Below are 18,231 nucleotides of genomic sequence, written 5' to 3' on the forward strand. Positions count from 1 at the left end.
AAGTTCCTGCTTTCTTACTGTAAACATGAAGCCTGGGGAACCACCTTTTCCTTTAACGTGGTCATAACAGAGGTTATTAAAATAATTGCAAAGGCCTTTTAAGAAAAAATCTAAAATAATATCTTTTTTTAGACAGCAATAAGTTGTGGAGATGAGTTTTGTATTTATCAGGTTTTAATCCTGGCTTCTGCCTTTCCAATGCTTTTGCTTTAAGAACTAGACTCAGCCAAAGCAGGTGAGAGTTTTCTTCAGAACAGAACTGCTAGATTAACAAGGTTTTAATAAAGATTTTTTCATCTATTTGATGAAAAGTGTTTTCATTTCTGTTGATTAAGACGTTAAAAAGCTTGAAAGCATTGGAGATGATAGGCCAAACTTATGCTGTTACTGAGCATGGGCTCAGTTCTCCAAGTCCTCCACAAGAAGTTAGGGAGAATTTTCTCAGGGAGGGGGTTACAAGATCAGTCCTTTTTTACTGTAGGAATTACTCCTCAATAGCAGGTATCTGGGCTTGCAGCCACTGTTATGTGGCATGTATTAGGGTTAAGGTTGCTCTGTGCTAATTTTAAAATGCTCTTTCATGTATTTTGTGTGCTATCATATTGCTTCTCCATAGGGTGACCCTGGGCAGCCTGGGAATCATGGTTATCCTGGTCAGCCTGGTCCAGATGGTAAGCCTGTGAGTACTAAAAACTTAGTCATATATTGTGAATACAAAACTAACAGGAGAAAAAACGTGTACCACTGATAACAGATTTTGAAATTTAGATGATTTTGTCTGCATTCTTTGAAACTGTGAGTGTCACTTCATCTCTATCTTAATGTAACAATTCTAGGTATATGCTAGTCATAGTATTTTTGTTTCAAGCTAAAATATTGTAAATATGAAAGCATGAGTTAGGGACTGTCGTAAAGCAGAGAATAGACTATGAGTGCTCCTGTTGGTCTTTGCATCAGTTTGCAGCATTTATCACCTTCTGACCTTCAATCTTTACTGCTTGAGAATTTTTGCATTAGAAAGCACTTTAGGGCAGCTAAAATCCTGCCTATTTTGTTTCAGGGATTGTTTCTCATGTTTAAGCTTGATTCATTTAATTTGTTTTTAGGCTGTCTCAAGTAGTCCATCAAAATATGTAGGTATACATATACAATGTTAAAAATATAGATATTTTGCAGTTCTAAAAATTGTGTCTTAAAACATACATCATAAAAATACGTATATTTTTCTCTTACCCTAGATTTTACTTTTTAAGCTGACATTCCATTAATATGGATGGTAAAGACTGGAAGAAAGTAGATTAATAACGTATGTCCATGAAATGGAAATGACAGCTTTGGCAGTGGCTCGTCTGATCTTCATGATTAACATTTTTTATTGTAATAAACACAAATAAGTATGTAAAAATAGCCTAAGGTTTCATTAAAAGATAGATCTCTGGATCTAATTGGAAGCATCTAAGATATTGACAGCCAAGCTTCTCTGTTGAGTAAGTTGTTTTTTTTAACCGTCTGCAGTCTCTGTGTCACCAAAGTGGTGGTGTGCATCTGCCTCTGATGTGTCTTAACACAGAAGGTAGGCTAAAAGCTGGGACACTTCTCAACCATGTTTCTTTTCTAAGAATGTGGCCTTTGCTATTGCTTGCTATTCATTAGAAGCTGTTTTATTTATATTAAAAATAAAAAAAGAGAAAAGGAAAAGGTAAAAGGCAGCTGGGAGCATTAAAAATAATTTGCTTCTGAAAAGAGGGTAATTTCTCTGCATGGATGCCAAAAGCAGGAAAACAAAAGTGCATGCATATATTAGAAATTGTTCATTCATTGTAGCTTTTCATTCTTACTGTGAGGACTAAATTTTATGGTGGAGTCCTTACCTTGTAGTGTTATTTTGGAATCTCCATGGTGAAGTAGAAGAGAAGGTAAGCATCATGCCTTACAATCCACAGAAATTACAGGGAGGAGTCACAAATAGTATGGAGAATAAAAGTACAAGAAGATGTCCCGGAACATTAGAAAGTATAAGTGGATGAGTGCAGAGAAGACAAAATCATTTATGAAAGAAACATTGGATTATGGACTGGGGAACTAACCATCTATGAGTGCAGAGAAGACAGAATCATTTATGAAAGAAACATTGGATTATGGACTGGGTAACTAACCATCTATGAGTTTGGTTGAGACTTAGAAGGGATATTATTTTGGGCCTTTTTGGTCCACACTTGACAAACTGGGGAAACGTCAGAGAAGGGCAACAAAGGGCTGGATTGGACCTTTCAACTTCACTCTTTTAGTAATTTTTCTGTCCTGCAGAAAGATTAATGAGGATATTGTAACTAATCACAAATCATTCCCAAATCTGCCCTTGTTTTAGTACCTCTAGCGTGCTATTCCTACTAAAGAGGCACTACCCACCAACTTCGACGGCTTCATAAAAATACCTAATGTTCTATTTTTGTTAAGAATTTTTAATACTGGTAATACATTTCATTTCTATGTTAGCTAAAGATGGAAACAGTGAGACTGATACTTGGAAGTTTGTATGCTGTAAGGGTAATAAATATTACCAGTTACAGAGAGAAAGCTCCCTGCTACACATTATAAAATGTTCACATTTCTCCTGTTTTGTTGCTTAGTTACGTGTTGGCCTTTTCTTAGGGATAGCAGCTGGTTCATTTAACTGTGGTGTTTCCTTTTGGAAGCAGAGTTAGTTTGATAGGACAAAAATAGGCACTGAAACCAAGAAATGCAATTGTTTCTAAAATTGAAAATTCCTCTGTTAAAATATGGGACTTGGTATATTGAAACCTGGCTCTGGGGGCCCTGATGACCCAGGAGAGTCATGAGTACATGAATTTTTCAGTAATTCCACAAGCAAAGGTCATAATTTTTCCTGTGATATAAACCCATTTTTATACTTTTGCTTTTGCCTTAATCAGCTTTCGATAGCTATTACCTTCAAAGTATTTTGGAACTAGAAATAGAGAAAAACATCTGAATTGAAAATGTCAGTGGTATAAAACACTGCCTTTTGGTTCCAGACAATCATGAAAATACAAGTTTTAAATTAGGAATGGGTGGAATCTGAGCTGGGGAAGTGAAATCTAATCAGAACAACTTTTCAGTTGATTATTGATGGTGCTTAAGCTTCTGAAGAGCAGTCCTGTTCTCGTATACAAAGTTGCATGGGAGAAGGTGTCCATTACAGTTTGACTGTGCCAATTGCTAGTAGACTTGCAGCATGGATAAGCATCGTAAAGAGATGTCTTTAATGCAGCTAACCCTGATATTTTGAAAATAAAGTGATATTGTGTAAGCTTTAGTGAAGCCAGAATGGCCTGGATATTGGTAGGGAACTGTCAATTTCCATTCCTCTTTTAAAAAATAGATTAAGACTTTATTTCTGAAGTGTCCAGTCAGCTGCAACAGTATTGTAACAGTTGTAACAACTGTTACGACTTCTTCATATTTTTATTAACAGCTTTCCGCTTCAAGGCTGTATATCCTTCCATAAGCACTGACGTTTGTAACAGTGTGAATCGTGAAGGAGAAATACATTGATGCTGTAGTCTTTTTGTAACTTTCTAACATAACAATTAATGTGTTTTTTTTTTTTTTTTTTTTTTTTTTTTTTCCTGCGGGAGAGTCATAACATGCATAGATGGGCATTCTCTGAATATAAAAAAAGATTAAGAAGAGTATCTCAGGTGATTAGAAGAGTATCAAAAAGCCATGCTAAAGGAGAAATGTGATGACTTTGCTGAATTGAAGTTCGTATGTGATTTGAAGTGATTACAGTTAAATCCTACAGCTTTACTAACTGACTAGTTTTTTTGAAATATCAGCTGTAGCTTTTTGCACTTGTTCTTTGTAAGGACATAATTGCAAACCTATTAGATCATGTGCAGCTCTGGCCAGTACATTATTGTTCCTTACAGTAGATTCTTGAGTGCTTTCCAGGCTAGCTTTTAGCCATGAATGGTGCGGGACCCTTTAGATACACTACACAGGAAAACATGTTCCTCCTTCTGGGATTTTCTTTCCATTTTACTTATTTATTTCCTAATACGACTTGCATGTTTTCTGTACTGTCAGTGATTTTCCATGTTTGAGATAACTTTGCTCATATGAATCTTCTTAACTGTATCCGCTGGAGAACCCTGAAAAGCAAGCTATTAATTCATACAGCACAATAGGCTTACAGGTAGTTGTGTAGTCAGCGTTGTTTAACCAAATGGCTTTTACATGAAAAGTTTTTCCTGGAAAGTCAGTCTTTTCTGTTCCCAAACACATTTTTATGTTCTTCTCTAAAGTTATTCCAGTTTGCCTATCTGGTATTCATTTTCTTGGAACAGTGTAACTAGTCAACAAAATGTTTCTTCCTCTGAGAAAGGTTTTAGGCATGCATTTATATTACTATATGTAACTGATTTTTAAACATCGAAGAAAATTTAGTTTATTGTTTGTGGGCTGGCTACATTGTTGTAATAACTAAAGTTAGTTTTAGTCCAGAAAAATTCAGAACCATTCTCATGAATATCTTCAATATTACCAGAAAATAATTGTTCACCTGATGTTTCCCAGTAAAATTGTTTGCTGTAATGTTTGAGGAAGTGAACATAAATATGACTCATTCTCAATCATTCTTTCATTGTTTTTTTTTAAATAGTTTTGTTTATAGGTTCTTTGTTTTTTCCCTTTAATTGCCACCTCTGTTTATTTTCCATACTCTGATACATACAGAAAAGATCAGTTCAAGTAAATGGAGAAAAGCACAAAAGTGAGAAACATAATAAGTAACGAAAATACATTTTTTTTCAAGCAAAAGTGTCACTTGGGAGCTGAAATGATTAAATTGTCTTGCAGGAGAAATAGCACTGGTAAATAAGCACAAGGATGAAACCAGCATTTGAATCTCTGCTGGAACTCTTTTTAATGGGCATTATTCATCAGAAGGAAGCAGCTGAAGTGGTTGCTGGCCCTGAGAATGCTCAGCAGCCTGACTGTGTGGTCACAAAGCCATTTTTCATTCCAAAGGATACTTTATACATATTGGGGAAAACCTCAAGTTAAGGAAAAATAAATGAACAGAGCCTATGCAGTGATCACTTCTGGTTAATAGAGGTGATAGGTTATCAGTCTGCTAAAAGAAATGAAAAAAATACACTTATTTGTCAATTTCTAACTTTGAACCACGTGGCTGGGAAATCTGAACAATTTTCCAGTATTCCATCTAGTTTCATTCATGGAAGTTTGGAACCATTTGCCTTGTCTTTACAGTGTCCACAAGCAATAAGCAGTTTAAAAATAATCTGATGAGACTGACTTTACTGATATACCTAGATAGAGAGTTCATAAGTTATCAAAAGCTTCACAACAAGTAATTTCTGATCATTCCAATATTTCTTTTTAAAAAACTATACAACATCATTACAACTGTACTACCTAGAGTTTAATAATATTTGGTGACCAGCTGAAGGCCGAATCTTTTATGATTAACTTAGTATAGTTGCAATGGCCAGCTCTTTCAACAGTACTTTTGGAATGAAAATGGGTAACGGTTTCATGTATATATAGGATTGCCTGTGCTATTGAATGGTTTGCCTGGGGATTTAAGTTGGTATAAACTCTGCAGCTACTTTTCTCAGGAAACTTTCACAGATATAGTTGATAATTCAGCTGTAAAATGCTGTTCTCTATTCCAGAAAAATACATATTCCTCAGTAACACTGTGACCTTGTTGTTCTTAGAGGAAAAATGTTTGTTCTGTTCTGACTAATAGAGTCATGTAATGGCTTCACTGAGACTTACTACTCTGAAATCAGGGTGATGCCTGGCGCTGAGTTGTGTTGCGTACAGCTATACATTTCAGACAAAAGACCATATGACTATCTTCAGCAGTGGCCAAGGCAGATGATAAGGATGAACATCTAAGAAGTGAGCTGGAAGTTATGCTCCCTTGGTACATCATCCCATCTCCCAGAAGTCTGAAGCTTGAGAACTTTTTAAGCTGGGTTTATGACCTTTTATTTAATAATCTTGATGGACTTTTTTTCCCCTCTGTGGTCTTTGAGCCCAGAACATCATGCTCAGGTAAAATGTACCGCTCGTGATGAAAACCTTGGCAGATGACAGAGCAGCCAATGGAAGGAAGTGTAATCAAATGGAGAAAGAACAAAACAAAGCAAAACAACGTAACAGACAAGGCAATGAAAACACTTTTCCCATAATGATGTTCACATGATTACAAATCTTTGATCAGAAGTCACCCTGAAATTTATGCTGGAGGGTAAAATCTGCATTTAGTTACTTGGTGATCTAATCCTGGGTCTGCCTTTCATTTTCATATTTTGGTGTGTATAGACAGAGAGGCTTCACTGCAGAGACAGTCCTAGTAGCCTGCAGAAGCAGATGCCATGAGAAGTCCTTCTACATGGTTGTGCTATTTAACAGAGGGAGGAGAGAGGAGATGACACTTGTTCTGAGCTCCTGAGTTACCACTGCTTAGGATAGGAGTAAGGCATAGGCTCCAAACAGACCTGCTTGAGATGACCAGCTGACTGATCCACATGTCCAAAGGGGCAGGAAAATGAGAAGCAGTATGCAGATGAGTACAGGTATAGTGAGGTGTTAGAGAAGGTTATTTGGGGGCGGGATGGGAAAAAGAGGAGGAAGAACCTGAGGCAAAAGTATTAGATGATAAACTACTACTCAGAGAAATGCTAAAACATTTCACTGAAATTTCTAAATTTTACTTTCTAAAATTTACTTAATATTTACTTTCTAAAATTCCTCTTGCCTCGTAGGAGTTTAGTTACTGATATTGCCAGTGAGGGAGAAGGTCATAGCATGACTGCAAATTTGAATGTACGTGTGAATACACGTCTGAATAGCTATAAGAGTTTCTGTCCTTTAAGATGTCATGTATTTTATGAAAAGGGTTTGAGGACTTCTCTTCTAATGCTTTAGGTAATTGTGCTTTAAATGTACTAAAGATTTTCCGCAAGAGACTTCCACAAGAGATCTGCAGACCTCTTTGTCAGGACGTTTTCCTAACACCAAGTTAAATTTTTCTTTTGCTATTAAATTCCGTTGTGCTTAGTTACATCACCCTAAATAGTTCTGTTTACTTAGTGTTTACAGTCCTTAAATATCTTTAGACCATTACGGTTGATCTTTGGTTATTTCTTAGCCAAATGGAGCTTGTTTACTTCTCCCTTGTCTTTCCCAAGTAGTCCTGTTGTCATGCCTTTATCATTTATGATGTTCAGTGACTCCAAAAGCTTTTCAATAAGGAAGTGTGCATTGCAGTTGTCATTTCCTTATCAGTAGCTCCTCTATTTTTATTTTATATTTGTCTGATGTGATACACCTATGAATGCTGTCTGAACTTTTGTCCTTTAGGCATGCAAGTGAGGTTTACTCTGCTATTGCACCTAAAAGTTCTTTGGAATTAATACTTGTCATATGTCGTTCTTGCTCAGTTTTTTCCCTTACAGGTAAACTAACATTCATTTTCCAGCAAGACTCTTAATCCACTGATGATGACAATATTGCTAATTTGTCTGTGTCCTTAGAAGTCTGTTCAACTTTTTCACTTAGAATTATTTGTAAATTATTGCCATTTTCTTCAAATTCCAAAGTTAAATTTTATCTATGATTTTTTTAAAATACCCAGCCATCTCAGTATCTTCTGTTTATTGCTTTGCCTTTACACATCTTCAGGCATTAGAAAGTTATCAGTACTGTTCCCACCCACAAAAAATTGAGAGGGAAATTTTGTATAATCCTGATTTTTGTTGCACTGATGTAAAATAATGAATGAGAATGTAAACAAAGTGCTGTGGAGTAATGCTGATTGACATTGACGAAATGTTGTAAGTGGGATTCAGTTTAAGACACCTACATTTAGTGTTTACATGTGTACTGACACACTGGGTGTCTAAATTCTCATATTAGTCAACAGAAATTTAACTAATATACCCCAAGAGGCATGGGATTCTTATGCTGTAAGGTATTTTGACTTCCCTAAATTGCTACTTGAAAAGGATGAATGCCTCCCAAGTATTTTGTGCCAGTGTCTTCTAACACTGAGTCTAGGGAATCCCAAAAGGCAGGAGCTGCCTGTACTTAGCTGGATTCAAAACTGAGTATCAAATGCAGGGTTAACTATACCACTTTTTACGCCATTTATGTGTCTTCTGAAAGGTTCACGAGAGAAGGCCAAGTTCAAATAAAAAGAGATCTTTTTGGTGGCAAATTTAGTGCTTTCACCTTGTTTGAAAACGAACCTTCAGTCCTGAACTTTCCTGTGTCAATTGGAAAGGGAATTTTCATCTCTGTCCCTTTTACATAAAATGTCAGCTATGGCACAGCTGTTCTTGGAGCAGATGTATGTATGTCACATACGTACTCCTATTGAGGGCTTTGAGGTTAGCGAAAGAGGACTTGAGCTGACTTTAGTGCAAAAAAATGGTAAGTACTAGTGTATAGATTGATGATCCGTGCTGCAAAAGGAGTAGTGATACAAAGACATGCTCAGTTTTTATGAAAGCCAGTTTTCTTAATTTATAGAAGGTGTTTTTCACTTGTCCAGACAATTGCTACCTTGTTTGTACCTGTCACGGTTTGAGGCTGGGCCGGCCACTAATGAATGACGGACGCTCTCTACTAACCCCTCTCCCCTCCCAAAAGGGAAAAGGAGAGAGAACAAGGGAGAGAGACTTTACGGTTTGGAAAAGAAAACTAAAACAGCTTTAATGGAACAATAACAATAAAAGAAAAGATAATAATAAGAATAAGGAAAAAATGAAATATATACAATATGTACAAATATATACAAAACCAATACCGAACCCAACTCCCCCCCCCCCCGATGACAATACGTCACCAGCACACCGCAGGGCTGGCACTGGGGCAGTCCCAGGCTGGACTCGGCAGCAGACAGGGATGGGATACAGGAGCTGGACTCAGGCACTGGATTCAGGGATGCACGGATCGGGATCGATGACAGAAGAACAGACAGAGTTCTCCTCAGATGTCTGCCATCGAAGAAGAGAGAGGAAGAGCCGAAGAGCCGAAGAGCGAAGAGAGCAAGACCCTCGTGATCTCTCAGCTTTATACTGAATATGACGTCTATGGGATGGAATACTCTGTTGGTCAGGTTTGGGTCACCTGTCCAGTTCGCTCCTCCCTGTAGGTGCGACCCTTTTCACTCCCGGCACCCCAACATGGAGTACAAGATTTAGCAGTGACCTTGGTCGCTATAAGAACAAGAATAAGCAAGGGCCTCTCTGCACACCATTCCTTGGTACGAGCTATAAACATCAGGCCTTATCACTGCTGGGAGCAGTCACTGTCTGGAAAAACATGCTGCTGTTTCAGAAAATGCTGTTAGTTAGAGGAGACTTAACTGAAAAGTTAAAAGCACTAAAACAGAATTAGTTCTGATTTAGCCCAAACCAGGACAGTACCAGACAGTGTTTCTCATTTTTGTGACTTTCTGTGAATTTCCTTTTGAATCTTCTCTGTTCCAGCTTTCCATTAAACAAACATACTGACAATGTGTTTGATTTGCTTTGAAATGACATTATGAGATCTAGCTCTGAGCTAAATACGCAGTTTTATAAGCTGAAAACTCTTCTGCCATCTCCATTCATCTCATGAATTTTGAAATTCAGTGCAGCCAGGAAACTGTCCTCCTCTACATCTTCCCTTACTCAGTTAGAAATAGAAGGAAGGGAAATTGCATTTCAGACATCTAAAATGTGAAATAAACTTTTATTTACATGGAACTGTATCTTACAGGATATACAAACTTTTTGCTTTTTTTGGAAAAGAAATTAAAGGATAAACTCTTAAAGGTGTTTTTTGGCTTGGTGAGTTGCTTCAGCTACTTGGGAGGCCTATAAGCAATCTGGGAATGCTGCACCATTTATAGTTAAAGCTGATTTTGCTAGAACTGCCTTGAGCCCTAAAAGTGAAATGTTTGATAAAACATCCATGTATGACAGAGACCTAGAATTCTGTTTATTTCTGTACTAAACATTACCAGCTGGCTCATTGGGCATCTGCTCAAATGTCTTTTGGGAAGAGGGCACAGTAAGTACTCTCTTGTATATCTAACCCAGCAAATAATTTTAGCTCTGTTTATTATTCCCAGGCAGCTCTGACTGATTTAAAGATGAAATCAGACACACACATTGCCTTCCTTATATTGAAAACGTTCTGTTAGCTCCTTTTTACCTGTGTGGAAATCCCTCCATTAAATTTTGTGCTAAGTTTTTTAAGACTGAAACTCATTTAGAAATAGGATTATGGGTTCTCTGAGTACAAATCAAGGGCTAATGGTGGGTATTTAAAATCAGATAGTCCATTTTATGGGATTTATCAGAGTTTGGGCTGCCTGTTGAAAGGTCTGAGCCAAATAGCCTCAGACTTTATAGGACAATTTCTTGTCTTGTTTTGTATGTTTTCCGAAAAAATCCTCTTTGTAGCTCATTTTGTCCATTGGAATGATATGTTTCTAATGGAGCTATGTAAAATTCATATTCCTCACTTACTTGCTTCTGTTAAAGATTCTTCTAAAGCAGTTGTTAGTTTTGCATAAAAACTGGCTATCTTTGCTCTATTCATTGAATCCAGTCTACCAAAACACCTCAGGCATATATTTTGGGTTCTCTAAAGGTTCTCTCATTCTGCCAATGTTGATTTCTAGTAAAGCATTCCTGAAATTCTCTTTTCAACTCATGAATTATTTAGTATTTCTTTTCATAGTCCCAGTCATTCAAATTATTTTTTTACTTGCATAGCCTGTTGTATACCTTTAAGTTCACAGCTAAGTGCTTAATATTGAGAAGGGGATTTTTGTTATTTAGAGATATTATAAAACTAGCTGCATAATGCATTAGAACATGCCTTGTTTGTTGAAGCTTATTCCTGTAACTGGAAAAAAGCCTTTAAAAGTCCTGGCATTTTTCAGCTATTTTTCTAGAGAAAGAAGGAAAAAAAAGTGTCTATGTATGTGGGTCAATTTGTTCTCTTTTTTTCTTTTTTTTTTTTTTCCCCAATAGCAAGTAAAACAATACGTTTGTTACATTCCTATGTAACAATTCTAAAATAACAGATTTTAGCATGAAGTCTGTAGGCTGCAAACTTCAGATGCAGAGATGAAAGCTTTTGAAAGCTGAAATCTGTATCTCAAATGTGTGATTGCGATAGCAGTTACTAATGTTTGTGCTGTAAAACAACAAGGTAACAAGGTTTAATTCCATGAGTTTCAATAAGGCCAAGTGCCGGGTCCTACAGTTCAGCCACAAGAACCCCCAGCAGCGCTACAGGCTTGGGGAGGAGTGGCTGGAAAGCTGCCAGGCAGAGGGGGACCTGGGGGTGTTGATTGACAGCCGGCTGGACATGAGCCAGCAGTGTGCTCAGGTGGCCGAGAAAGCCAACAGCATCCTGGCCTGTATCAGGAATAGTGTTGTCAGCAGGAGCAGGGAGGTGATCATTCCCCTGTACTCGGCTTTGGTGAGGCTGCACCTCAAGTACTGCGTCCAGTTTTGGGCCCCTCTCTACAAGAAGGACACTGAGGTGCTGGAGAGGGTACAGAGGCGGGCTGCCAAGCTAGTGAAGGATTTGGAGCATGTCTCGTAGGAGGAACGGCTGAGGGATCTGGGGCTGTTTAGCCTGGAGAAGAGAAGACTGAGGGGAGACCTTATGGCTCTCTACACCTACCTGAAAGGAGGTTGTAGTGAGGTGGGGGTCGGTCTGTTCTCCCTAGTAACAAGCGATAGCACAAGGGGAAATGGCCTCAACTTGCACCAGGGGAGGTTCAGGCTGGATATTAGGAAGAATTTCTTTACTGAAAGGGTTGTCAGGCATTGGAAGAGCCTGCCCAGGGAGGTGGTAGAGTCACCTTCCCTGGAGGTGTTTAAGAGACAGGCAGATGTTGTACTTAGGAACATGGTTTAGTGGTGTTGGTAGAGCTAGGACAAAGGTTGGACTCAATGATCTTGAAGGTCTCTTCCAACTGAAATTATGATTCTATAAGGTTGTGACAACAGTTCTCTAGTAACCAGAAGGATTATTTTTTCCTTAATTGTTTGGAAATTTGTAAATATAACTTATGAAAAGTCACAAGTCTTGGTTTCTTTTCCTTAGGGTTATCAGGGATCAACAGGAACTCCAGGTATCCCAGGAACTCCAGGGATACAAGTAAGTTTCGGTTTCATTCCTAGAATTTGAAAATCTGAGACAAATCCCGCCAACTCTCTCCCAATATCCATTGTTTGTCTTTGAGAATTGAGGTGTGGGGAATGAAAAAGACTCAAGGGATGACATGAAGTGAGGGGCCATTCTTGGGTAAATTGCTTTGGAACTCACATATCTTTGGGGTTTGTAGGTAGGCTGACAATTAGACTGCAAATCTAGTCATTGCTAGGTAAGGCTTGTAGGACCAGGACTCAGCTGGAGCTTAGACATTTTCCTCCTGATCCAGAAGCCAAACAGTAGTTCCTTCGGCTTTTCTGTGAATCAGTAACAGTGATCTGAAGCCTTGTCATGGTGACTGATTACCGACATGTCCAAAAGAATGTTTCAGATAAAGCCCAGACTGATGGAGAATTCTTTTTCTTTTTTCATTGTATTAATATAGTAATCCTTACTGAGACAGCTACTGAGAACTGTATTTTCCTTGTGGCATGATCCAGTCTGGCTGGATAGTCAAGGATTTATTAGTTTGTTGAATAATATATCTAAGAGTGTGCTGGGGCCAAGAGCGAGCCTGCAACATGGCATATATGAAGGCTGTCTGATGGACATTTGAAAGGAAAGGGTCATCTCTGGCCTAGTACAGGCTATGTGACTTTCTTTTTTCCTGGGGTGGTCCTTGTTTAGAGCAAAGAATTGTTTTGGTGTTCCCCAGTCATGGGTTGTGATAGTGTGACATATTCATAGGTGCTGGATACATTTCATGCTTGATACTGCTGTCGTATCTGGTTACCAAAACGTTGTCATCAGCCAGCTGACACATCAGTCCCTGGGTCATGTTATATTACAGTTCTGTGTCTCATTCTGTATCTGATTCTGTTAGTATTTGAGCTGGTTTAATTTTTTCTCTCTTAGGGACCACGTGGCTTACCAGGTGTCAAGGGAGAGCCAGGGAAAGATGGGGCTAAGGTAAAAAAAAAAAAAAAGAGTAATAGATAAAAAGATTTTACTTTCACCATTTATCATTTTTGGTTGTACAGTTAATAGTATCAATATTTTCATGAGGCTTCTGTGAGAATTGTTTACTAAAAAGGTAATAAAGAAGGAGTAAGAGTCCTAAATTTAGAATATTACTTCAATTTGGAATCTGGTCTGCTTTATTTAATAAAGTTTATATAGGCTTTAGCACTGCCACTAACACCTTTATTGCACTGAATAATTTATATTTAGAAAGCATATCTAAATGTGAGTACCTGGAAGCATGATACAGACTTCTGTCAGAAAAGTTTCTACCTTTTCACCCTTTTTTTCTTTGAATGAGGATCCAGATGAGCTAGATAGGAATTTTTGGATGGCACTTTTTATCAGAAAACACTGACTAATTGAAACCAAACCTTTTTGTGGAAAAATTGTAGCTGAGGTGTAGCCAGTAGCTTGGAGCTGCAGACAGATGTGGAAGCTTATATATAATTCCCTTCTGGTAATCAGGATAAACTTGAATCTGGATCTCTTGTATACACAGTCAGTAAACTAGCCATTGGCTGTTGGCAGGTCTCATTGATGTGTAAATACCCGTGCCCACCCTCTCTCACACTTTTGCCCTATGTTTAGAAAAGTTGTAAGTTCATTGTGCTAAAAACGTATTTTGGTTTTTGTTTGTTAAAACTTCAAAGCCTTTTTTGTAAAACAAGCACCAGTTCTCCAAACATCTTTACTGTAGAATTTCCATCTTCTAAAGTTCCTGATATTAAAAGCAGGTCTTTAAACTCATCACTGTTCAGCAAAATTCTCACGTGCATGATTAGAGCTGAAAAACATGCTTATGTGTTCTGTGCTTTAGGCAACTTAATCTAATAGATCTTAGATGTTAATCTAATTGATCAGTCACTGTTGGGCCATGTGCAGAAAGTAAGATATTGATGATGAAAAACTCTATTCTCCTGGCAGTGCAGGGTTGTGACAGAGTGTTTCCTAATGCTCTGTCCAGCTGTGTTTAAAATGTGCCAAGAAATGTGTCTTCCACTGCTGTTTTAGAAAACTTCTTCCATTGTGAAATAGGTCTTGCCATTAGAATTTTTTTCCTGATGATTGAGCCCAAATTTTCATCTCTTAATTTCATCCCATTACTTGTGAAATTTCTGTAGAAACTAATTTAAAACTGTTTCCATTGCCAAGTGTTTTAGTTTATCCAATAATTGAATCACCACTTCCGAGCAGAAATCGAGGTTCCATTATTTTCATTAAGAAGCAGTGGATGTATGAAGTGTTTATTTTATAAGCTTTGCTGATTTTTTGAACTCTATTCCATTGCCTGTTTTCAATATTTATTTGTTAAGAGGTATTTTGATAGCATTAACTCACAAGCTGTCATTCCTGTGGTCATGTTCCTGTCTTCTGTGAATGTGTGACAGACCTCTCCAAATCTGCTTAGACGAGTGGTTTTGAGAAATATGACTGAGACATGTTTTCTTTTAACCTTTCTCTTAAAACTTGAAATATTATGTAAAATAACTTCTTGAGCATAATTTACTATTCTTCCTTTATGATTGAAATATATTAAATGAATTGAAATATATTGCTTAATATAAAGGTAGACATTAACAGAGAGAAAACATTGTGATTATCCAAAAAGGATTTGGTGATTAGCTCTCTGTCTTGAGTGAAGTAGATCCTGTGTACTGAAACAAGAAACTAAGCTTATTTTTATTGTTTCAAGTCAGGTAGTGCCAAGTTATAATTAGGCCTTTGGTTGTAGCTGCTCAAGTGAGCTTGCAGAAAAATTGTCAGGTAAGTATCTTCAGTACCAATAGCAAAAGTTTTGGAATTTCTGGTATCTGACCCCTGCGAGGACAATAAAAAACCTGATGTTTTGGCTTGTGTTTTTAATTGCCAGCTGCTTTTACCACAGTGGATTCTTCCTTCCACCAAAATGAGACTTCATTTGTCAAAGTGCCAGAGTTGTTTTTATCAGCGTATTTTGGTTTAATTTTGTTTATTTTTTAGAGAAAGTACTTAATGCTTTATTTTTTAATACTTCACTCATCCAGAATAAGCTGGTTAGAAATTTGATAATGTCAGTAGTTCTTTGATATTTTCAGAAAGAGGTAGGAGCAAAGCCATCCCAGATTTAGGGAATTTCCTTGTTCGTTGAAAATTAGGAATGGATGGTAGAATTATCGCAGCTCCTACAGAGATTTTCAAAGCTCTTTCCAAAGCTTTTTCTCCTCTTGTCAAAGCTAAATTGCTACTTTTGAACCTCTCTAAGCCTTATTGAGGGTTTACAGTAAAATTTATTCTCAAAAATCTAGTGATTGTTTAATTTTTTTTCTTTTATGTATTGAGTCTTGTTAAGATCAGCAAACTGTCATCAGTCAGCATACCAATGTTATGTAGTTGATATGATGATATATAATGTCTTTCCACTATTTGTTGATCATTGAGAGTGTGAATGTTGTTATAGTATATTACTACAATTTAAGGTATAAGGATTTAAAATATGTTTGATCTTTTAGGGTGACCGTGGACTACCTGGTTTTCCTGGATTACATGGGATGCCAGCACCAAAGGTTGAAATCAAATATTTCTTGTTACAATATTCCTGTGTTTCAACTTGCTCTATAGTTTAATTTAAAGTAGAAATAAGTTTTGTGTACACTATTATGTCAGTGCATTTGATGAACTTCGTAAAATGAATAGATATGATGCTGAAACTGAAGTGCATGCCATGGGACTTCATTACATACATGTCAATCAGTTGAAACTGCCTGTTTTTTTCATTTTTGTTTAGTTCTATGGACTTCTATATTAATTACTTTGAACTTTGATTTTACTAGGACTTAGAACTTTCTTCATCACAAATAAAGTGTCAAAAAAATAAAAATAATGATATCATTTTCTTAAAGTCATTCAGTGTGAGTGACAGCACTCCCCTAGGAGAGCTTGGAAAATTCAAGATTTGCATTTTCTGTCTTGAGCATATTTTTTCATATCAGATGGAGCTCTTTGCCTGCTTCATCTTCTGTCTGCTATACATGTATACTTTGTATATGTATCTGTATATAACTACTTGTGTTTTAAAAATTAACTTATTCACCTACATTATGTCTAGGGAGAAAGGGGTCCTAAAGGAGATCAAGGAGTGCCAGGAATATATGGAAAAAAGGCAAGTAAATTTAAAATCATAAAATAAAGAAAATGCTATTGGTGATGTGTGGGGTGACCTTGGCTGCCTGCCTGATGCACCCCCAGCCACTCTCTTATTCTCCCTTGTCAACAGTACAGGGGGAGAAAATAAGATAGAAAAGCTTGTGGCTCCAGGTAAGGACAGGGAGATCACCTGGCAGTTACTGTCATGGGCAAAACAGACTTGACTTGGGGAAAATTAATTTAATTTATTGCCAACTAAAATAGGTTTGGATAGTGAAAAACAAAGAGAAAAACTAAAACACCTTTCCCCCACGCTGCTTTTTCCCAGGCTCAACTTCACTCCTTCATGGGATGGGGAATGGGGAGTAGGGTGGGTGATCAGTCCATAACAGTTCCTATCTGCTCTCCTTCCTCCTCACGCTTCTCCTCTGCCCCAGTGTGGGTCCTTCCCATGGGCTACAGTCCTTCAGGATAAACTTGCTCCTGCATAGGATCTCCATGGGCTGCAGCTTGGCTACCACAGCTCCACCATGGTTCTCTCCATGGGCTGCAGGGGAATCTCTGCTCCAGGCCCTAGAGCATCTCCTCCCCTCCTTCTTCATTTGCCTTGGTGTCTGCAAGGTTGTTTCTCTCACTTTTTTCCGCACTCTTCACTTTGCCTGTGTCATGTTTTTGCCCTTTCTTAAATATTTTTCCCCTGAGGCCCTACCACCGTGGCTGCATGGCCCAGCTTTGCCCTGTGGAGGTGGGTTGGAGACAGCTGGAACTGGCTGTGTCAGGCACAGGGCAGCCCTGGCTGCCGCTCACGGAGGCTGCCCTGCAGCGCCCCCCGCCAGCCCCTGGGCGCTGGCACCCGATACAGTGTCATTTATATTTTTCTAACAGGTGTGTTTTCACAGAGAATTTAATTCTACAGTCCTAACTTAGAAAAATTTCCACTGAAGTAACTGGATATACTTACGTCTTGTAGTATTAAACTCATGCTCTGCTTATTTGGATATTTTGAGAACTCTCTTCATCCTCCTGTTAATGGGTCAATGTGACTCATTTTAGCCTAACACAAAATGCTTATAAATACTTTTTTTTTGCAAATATGTCTATGCCTCTGATATGGTGTGTATGTAGTAATTATATTGCAAAGAAGTCTGTGCTTTTTTAACACATAGAAATGTACATGAACCATATAACTGAATGGGAGAGAGGGAGAGGAGTAAGGGGAGTGAGGAGAGGAGCACACAAATGGAGTTGAGACTGGTAGCGGCCTGGAAGAGAGATATTGTTTTAATCTGTAATTTATATAAAGCAGGGTGTGCTTGTATATAAATACTTATATTTCAGAGAGTATATTTTGGTCATCTGATGTTAACAGTTACATTTTCACCTGTCCTTATATTTTCTTCATGTATTTATTGGTCTAGAGTTTTAAGCAATTTGAAAGATGGTCTGTGTTCACATTTCTATATTTTGGAGCGTATTTATGTTTCTGTATAAGGGGGTAGTTGTTGATTTATCATTGCACTTGTTAAGAAAGAAACAGATCTTCTATCTATTTTCGAAATAATAAATAACATAAATGAGTTATAGGTTAAATCTACTGAATTTGCAGCGTAAACATTGAGCACTACTGACTTTTTATTTGCTATATTTCTCAGGGTTCAAAAGGAGAGAAAGGTGATACGGGATTTCCAGGAATGCCTGGGCGATCCGTAAGTTTTGTGAAGACAATTTGCCTTTAATTTTCACTTGTTAATTCACCTACTGATGACTGTTAATTGTTGCCTCAGGGAGACCCTGGCAGAAGTGGGAAAGATGGATTACCGGGAAGTCCTGGTTTCAAGGTACATACAAATGTATATTCATATCTTGCCAAAATCTCTAATAGCA

The 18,231-nt window shown here is 37.7% G+C and overlaps 1 protein-coding gene across 2 annotated transcripts in view; it reads left to right on the forward strand.

Annotated features, from left to right (window-relative positions):
• COL21A1 (collagen type XXI alpha 1 chain) overlaps positions 1-18,231 on the forward strand; it is an 87,968-nt gene that overhangs the window by 17,694 nt on the left and 52,043 nt on the right. For both annotated transcript variants that reach the window (XM_086461514.1, XM_086461515.1), the window contains 7 exons: positions 617-679; positions 12,154-12,207; positions 13,117-13,170; positions 15,714-15,767; positions 16,310-16,363; positions 18,000-18,053; positions 18,132-18,185. In XM_086461514.1, the coding sequence (XP_086317640.1) occupies positions 617-679; positions 12,154-12,207; positions 13,117-13,170; positions 15,714-15,767; positions 16,310-16,363; positions 18,000-18,053; positions 18,132-18,185 (387 nt within the window). The remainder of the gene's footprint in view (positions 1-616; positions 680-12,153; positions 12,208-13,116; positions 13,171-15,713; positions 15,768-16,309; positions 16,364-17,999; positions 18,054-18,131; positions 18,186-18,231) is intronic.

This window comes from Leptosomus discolor, chromosome 2, assembly GCF_034619465.1.
Source record: "Leptosomus discolor isolate bLepDis1 chromosome 2, bLepDis1.hap2, whole genome shotgun sequence".
In the NCBI taxonomy this organism is placed as follows: domain Eukaryota; kingdom Metazoa; phylum Chordata; class Aves; order Leptosomiformes; family Leptosomidae; genus Leptosomus; species Leptosomus discolor.